We start from the raw sequence: 7,644 nt of genomic DNA, 5'->3' as shown, positions 1-7,644 counted from the left end.
AAAAATGGTTCCAACTCATAGTGCTCCCATGTACAAAAAAACTACACACGGCCAAGTCCTTTGCCATCCCCACAATCTTTGTAGTATCGAGCCCATTGATGAAATCGCAGTGTCCTTCCAACTTGATGGCCTTTCTCTATTCTCAGGGACCGTTGTCTCCTGATACAGGGGAAACATAGGCGAGACGAAGTTCGGATATCTTCACATCAAGTTATTTCCCAAACATTTCTTTTTTTCTCCTAAAAGTCAATGGTATATTCAGTATTCCTTTACCAAAACGACAATTAAAATGAAAATTTCTCCTGAGGTCTTTTGCATTCGTTGTGCAACTTTCACCTGACTATGAAGAGTGAAAACGTGCCAGAACTTGGACGGAGCGCACATACTCCACAAACGGACATCTGTGCTCTGTCACACTCATTAAAGGTACCCGACCAAAGACTTGCCCATGCAATGCATCTTTAATTTCCTGCCCGCTCTTCCAAGGGGATAGGATTGTGGATCAAAATAAAATTAAAAACTTGGCACTTTCAATATCGTCGCCATCTATATGCTGTTTATTGGCTTAGTTGTGGGATCTTTGTTTTCTTTATGTTGGTACATAATCCATATAAAAGTCGGTCTTCTTTGGTGTTCATCAGCTAGTGCTTCAAGGTTGTGTCATCTGCCTATTGAAAAATGAGTTTCCCTCCAATCCTCCAACAGGGGGATGATTAGTCAAGCTGTCACAGGGAGGTGGGTAGAGGTTTAAATCCCTCTGGGCTGAGTTTTAATCCCAGTTTGAAGGAACGTTTTTAGTTTAGGGAGAATATGCAGTCCAGAAAAAAGCTTTAAATGGAGCAAGTTAGTAACTGAAAGGGGTACTTCAGTACAGAACACCAATGAGCGCCCAAATTCCCTGAGGGCCCAGGTGGAATGGAGTTCACTAATGGCAGACCTTCTGCTATTAACTACGTTTCCATATTGATGCAAGTTGACCCCAGAATCCATGCTATGTCTTTGTCACCAGACCCAAGCCCAAGGCCAACTCAATCGTGGAGAGGGGGTGTGAATATCCCACTTTTCTCTGCCACACCCCTGACCTGCATCCTTCTCTTCTTCCTAATTACTTTTTTAACAAAACAACCTTACCACCTTCAAAGTACTCTCCATTACACTTAGTACATTTGTCAAATCTGCAATACCATTTTTCAAACTCATCTGTTTGAATGGCTGATATAGCACCTCCCTCGGTTTTGCTTCACCTCTTATAGGTCATCAAATTGCTGTCTTTTCATGCCCTTCTTCATTCATGGAAACAAAAAGCAGTCACACAGAGTGAGGTCAGTTGTGTGGGGCAAGAGAGTCAGTCTGCTTTGTTTTCTATGTTTGTCAAAAACTGGCACAATGAGATGCCTGTGTGAGCAAGTGCATTGTTGTGGTGGCAAAACCATTCCCCAATCTGCCACAAATCAGGCCTTTTCTGGTGCACACTGTTACGTCATCTTTTCAGAACCTCTAAATAGAAAGTGTGATTAACAGTGACCTGGTGGAATGAACTCAAAATGTACTATCCCACTCACATCAAAAAGATAAAAACAAACAAACAAAAACTGAGCATCACCTTAACATGCTTTGATTACACTTGACAAGCTCTTTTTTGGGTGAGGTGAACATGGCTGGTGTCTTCCACTGGCTTGATTAATGTTCAGTTTCAGGGTCATAAGAATATCACTATGTCTCACCAGTAATGACCTTGGAAAAAAGTCTAGGTCGCTTAGGAGCTGCTCCTTCAAAGCAAGCCATATTTCCACTCGACACTCTTTTTCCTGGTCAGTCAGAATCCAATGCACAAATTTCGCAGCGGCGTTTCTCATTCCCAAATCTGCTGTGACAATTCGCTGAACTGAGCTCCAAGATAGTCCAGGTAACTTCCCCCATCTCTTCAGGGGTCTGTCGGTGCTGTGCAAGGACAAGTGCACGAATTTTGTTGACATTTTCGTCCTTTTGGGAAGTTGACAGATATTCAAGTAAGATCTGTCATCAATCGCCATTTCATTTTTTTAGAAACTAGAAAACCACTCCTACACTTGAGTTTTTCCCACGGCGTCTTCCTTGGAAGCTGTGTTCAACATCACCACAAGGGGCACTAACTCAGAGTGAGTTGCTTGATGCTCACCTGGTGGGAAAAATGCGTACTACGATAGCTCCACCCAGCGAAGCTTTTTTTCCAGGGTTTTTGGGGTAGCCCCTTGTATGCTAAAGGAATTGATTCAATAGAAAAGAAATAATTTATTATTCAATACAGGGAAAGAGAAAGTTTAGAACAATGCCCTTTGGTAGGTGAGCCTACCAGAAGGGACCTAAGGTATCAGTAGAGAAGTTGGTCTTAGACTAATTTGAAGAAACTATTGGGAAGGCAAAGTATACAGATAGATGCCATGATGGGGACATAAATAAATGTTCCCATTTCTTCTATTTCCCCAGGAAATTGGAAGCATGATCATAAGCAATGGGAGAAGAACAGATGGAAAAGGAGTAGATTTGCTGGAAAGTACACTTAAAATTAATCTCATGTCTTTACAGTGAGGCCACTCAGTATGTGGTTTTCTCTTTATCTAAACTATTAGTTTTAAATATGTAAAATTACTAAAAGAAAAGAATATCTCAATTCAGTAGTACTGTATATGAAGCCTTCAATTTGGCTTTATGATTCAAATTCCACTGTTGTTTCAACCAAATCAAACAATCCTCATATATCTATCAAGTTCTGGAAATGTGCTTGCCTAATGTGAATTTACATAGCAGCTCATTAGTCAGAACACATTTAAACTGATCTTGGTTAGGGAAAAAAAAAACTTAGAAAAAAAAACAAAAGGCAATCCTCACAAAGAATTTAGCCATGGTGTTCCAAAATTAGAGATCTCTCTAGTGCAATATGAAAATATTACAAAAATACCACAGTGAATATAAATATACGATACCTATCCTGCACAAGAAATTAGTCTCTCTTCGTAACACCAGTATAAGCCTATTTTTCTTCTCTCAGGCAACAGGGGTTTACTTCCTTAAAGTATCAGGATAGATGTATAGTATAAAGAGATCCAATGATCACTGCAGTCCTTATAACATTAATATGATCTCTTTCCCTGTAGTATTCTAGCCAGCCTACAGAATCCCATGACATGAAATTGACACAACTCAGGAGACTACCTGTGATGAAATGAGTTCAGAGTTGACTCACTGTAACCATTTAGGAACACCCCCCCACCCCACCCCAGAAGCAGCTCCCCATTTCCTATAATGGCGCTATGCTTTGAAATCCATTAGATGACAACGGGACAAAATGCATTGAAAGGAAGCAGTCTAGACAGAGAGGACTATGAAAGAGGCAATTGAAACAAACTAAATGGACTGACAAAAATCAAAGGGCACGGAGACAAGCAGGCAGAGGGAAGAATACAGATAGAAAAAAATGAAGAATGTCAAAGACATAGAAAATAAGCTAAGAAAAATCCATATGGGCATGATTATGAGAAGATTTAAATGTAGGTTTGTTTTAAATAGGCATATGTCTAATCTGGTAAATCAACACATTCTTAAATATCCACAAAAGTGGATTTCGCTTCTCCAAATTAGATTTTAGTATGTAGGAACTTTTTGATATGGTGAATGGTAGGTAGGTAGATGTGCGTGTCAATGAAAGACAGAGACAGAGAAGGTGATTGGTTTGATCAACCATCTTCAAACCAAAATATTCAATAGCTTGCTAAATATTTGTCCTCTTTGATTATGGTTAAGTCATAATTCATGTTATTTTCCCAGGATCATCAGTTGTAATAATTAAATACTTTGACCCGTGAAACTTCTTTCTCCTAAGAAAGTTACTCATCTTCTTGGTAAAATAATTATAAACTGGGCAGTCATTTGTCTCCTGTTAATCATTCATATTTGTACTGCATTAGATGTGATATAGACAGCACAATTTCGCTAGTTAGAACTCCAGCACTCATAAAAATAGTTAAAATTCTAACAGCGAAGTGATTTTTTTCTACTATTCAGGAGTTTCATTATATAAATATAAGTACATGAGCATCATATATAGTTTATAGGAAAGTATTTTCATTATTATAGAAAAAAACTATTAATTTATACCCACTCATATATCAGAGAGCTATTAAAAAGGAAATTATTCTTATCTACTCATTAATAACAAATTAATAAATTGAAAGGAAGACAATAATTCATAATCATATTTTTAAAATGAATTCTTCTAATAGAAGTTAAGGTTTTATTCTGTCCTTTAAATGAGCTTCTAACATTCAATATAGCAGGCAATTTTTCAAATGTTAAAAATAGAGCTGAAAGTATGAGTAGTTAAAAATAGAGACAGGTAAAAAATGAGGAGTACAGGCATTTTTACTTTACTCATTTAATATTAATCAAAACAAAACAAAAAAATTGTGTGTATTGAGGTTTTACTAAATTTGAATGATAGTTGTTTGAAATGATTTGACATCTGGGAAAGAAGTTGTACATTTTTTCTTAACACCTAAATTTTATTTAATAAATAGATATCATTGTGTAAACCTACCATTTTTTCCTTAAAATAAAAGTCTCACCAGTAGCATAAAATGTGTGATAAACTGAAATGCTAGAGTTGCATAACAAATTTTTATTCAATCTGTAAACAAAATCTTTAATGAAAATAAATAAATGAAATAAGAAATTCAGAAAAAAATTAATCGAGGAAGGAAAACCTTTTTCAAATAGATATAAAGTGTACAGAAGTAAAAAAATATTTACTTTTGCTATCAAGATCAGAGACGTGTTTAAGAGACAGTAATTATTCTTCCATAACAAAATATCCAACACTAATATCAATATAAGTATATCAATAAAAGATAGCTACATCAATAAAATGCCTTAGGCATAATTTTGTGTTGCCCTGTGTATGAACATTAAGTAGTGAGCTTTCGATTTGTATGGATGTTATAGCTTGATCTACCCCACGCCACATCCCAGCCAAAAAAAAATATGTGCTGTAATTCTAACTCTTGTACATATAAATATGACTCAATTTGGAATTGTAGTTTTACTTTATTATGTTAATGAGGACATCCTAATGCAACTCAATTCTGAGGTATAGAAGAGCAGGATTTGTACAGACACACAGAAAAGGAAGACAGATGACAAATATGTATCCAAGCCCCGGAATTGCCAAGATAGCTGACAACTACTGGATTAAAATCAACAAGGAAGGACCACTCCTAGAACCACGCCCTCACTTCTGAATGGAAAGAAAATAAAGTTCCATTTTATAAAGTTACCCACATGTACTTTCTGTGGAGAGAGCACTAAATACCTAAGAAAATGCAACATTCTATATACCCTTACTACTGAGCTGTATAACTTTATGTGTTAAGTATAGAAGTCGTAGTGATCATTTTCCTTTCTGCCCTTCCTTTCAAAAGTTCTGTTTCCTCTTCAGCTATTGCTTTGTTATAAATAGCTTGGGGAAGCAATAAAGGAAACACTATTGTTAGATAAGAATCGTAGCTGACATGAGTGTTTTTGTGCTCTCAGGCACCCTTCTAGGTGGTGCGTGTGCAGTAACTCATAATCTCCTCAATATCCCTAGCTAGTAGCCCTTACCACCCCATTTTACTTACTTATCAGAATCCTAAGATCACAGAGGTTGTCCATTGTCCATAGGTATTAAATAGCAAGGTTATGATTTTAATAACAGGCAATTAAAATTTAGATGAAATTTTAATTTAAATTTAATTTAATTTTAATTTAGATGAAATTTTAACCACTAACCTTTCCCACAAATACGGAGTACGATATATTTTTTGAAAAAAATAGTTAACTTTGTTTGATGTTAGAGTCATATGCATTAAGTGTTATAATTAAACTCTACACTAAAAGACCATGGGTACATTTTCAAACACAGAAAATGATCTATTCCCCATTGGGAAAAAATATTCACATTACTAGAATGCAGTGACATTATAATTTAAAATTAGACTCAAATATTATTAGGGGAAAAAAACTATAGCAAACAAAGCAAAACAAAAATTTGCTGCCTTCAAAATGATTCCAACTCATAGCAACATGGAATTCCCCTAAAAAATGTCCAAGCTTAAAAATGTTAACAAGACAGATTGCCACATATTTCTCCCACAGATGTGGTTAGCAGCTAAGCCCTTCAACAGCACACCACAAGGGCCCATAAAATCCACTTCTCTCCACAAGGACATAGTTAAAGAGTTTAATTCCATAATATATTTCTTTCAGCATTTTAGTTTTCCAAAAAGTATAACTTTTACATATAATTAACACAATATTTTAAGAAAAGCATGGCAGAAATGTTTCTATTGTACTGAAAATGACCCACATTATAGATCAAGTAAAACACACAAAAGCTTACAAAATTACACATTGTTATTAGGATGCAAAAATTACACCACTTTTTAAAATACCAAAACAATTTACTCCATTCATCTATTAAATAAGCTTCCCTGAGAAAAATAATTCAAATATCATTCTTACCATATAGTTAAAATACACAAACGATAAATCTACCTGCCATCTTCATTACTTCGATAAAATACAAGAAAAGGATCTGATTTTCCAAAGAAGTCCTTCTTGTCCAATTTGTTTGCACAAAATTGCATCAAAACAGCATCCTAAAACAAAATTAACAAAATAACTCAAAATCTGTACTATAAATAGGTAGACCCTACAGATCACAAGAAAAAATAATTGTCATTTTAATGCAAATGGCAAAGGGGGCAAGAGCTCCAGAGAAGGTTAGATTACTTTGTAAAGGACAAGTTTTTAATCTAGTCACAATACCATTATTTTCAAACCCCCTCACTGTCTTCCCCTGCCGCGTGACAGTGGGCTAGATGACACTCCATCATCATCATCATCATCATCATCATCATCAAGTCATCTTGGGATCAAGGTGACGGCCTGTGTGCACGAGCAGAGCTGTGTATCCCAGCAGGGGCAGGGGATGGTTAATAGCTAATTTAACCCCCAAAAGAGGAAAGGCCCGGGCAAGATGAATGGACGCTGTGCTTGAACCAATGGACTCAACTAGAGGATGGTGCAGGAGTAGGTGGTGTTTCGGGCTGCTACTTGGGGCACTATGAGGTACAGCTGACCAAACTGCACCTAACAACCCCTTTGAAAGAATTGGTTAACCCTCTGTTCCACTCAGACACTCCCTCAAAAACAAAAATCAAACCCACTGCCATAGAATTCTTTCTGGCTCATATCGACCCTTTAAAACAGAGCAAACATTGCTCCTTAGCATTTCTCATACTGTCCATCTTGAGTAGAGCAGATAGGCTCATTTTTCTCCCCTGGAGAAGCTGGTGGGTTTGAACCACCAACCTTCTAGTTAACCACCTGATGCTTAACCCACCATGCCACCAGGGCCCCTAAGCCCCCCAAGGCAACACAAAACCCACTGCTACAGAGATGATTCTAATTCACGGCGACTGTGTGGAAGAGAATACAACTACCCCATAGAGATTCCACCAAGACTGTAAATCTTTCCAGAAGCGACTGTGACACCTTTCTCCCACTGAGCAGCTGTGTGAGGTGAACTACGGACATTTAGGTTTGCAGCCAACTACTTTTTTTTTTTTT

General features: G+C 36.8%; 1 protein-coding gene across 1 annotated transcript in view; it reads right to left on the bottom strand.

The window, feature by feature from the left end:
• Nucleotides 1–7,644, bottom strand: part of CPNE8 (copine 8) — a gene marked incomplete at its 5' end in the record, with an annotated part of 196,650 nt that overhangs the window by 106,728 nt on the left and 82,278 nt on the right. The window contains one exon of the mRNA XM_004700020.2: nucleotides 6,568–6,671. Coding sequence (XP_004700077.2) covers nucleotides 6,568–6,671 — 104 coding nt within the window. The remainder of the gene's footprint in view (nucleotides 1–6,567; nucleotides 6,672–7,644) is intronic.

This window comes from Echinops telfairi, unplaced genomic scaffold (genome assembly GCF_000313985.2).
Source record: "Echinops telfairi isolate 266 unplaced genomic scaffold, ASM31398v2 ScPeMD7_7406;HRSCAF=8444, whole genome shotgun sequence".
In the NCBI taxonomy this organism is placed as follows: Eukaryota; Metazoa; Chordata; class Mammalia; order Afrosoricida; family Tenrecidae; genus Echinops; species Echinops telfairi.
The sequence above is the reverse complement of the archived record's forward strand: the minus strand, read 5'-3'. Positions and strand labels throughout refer to the sequence as shown.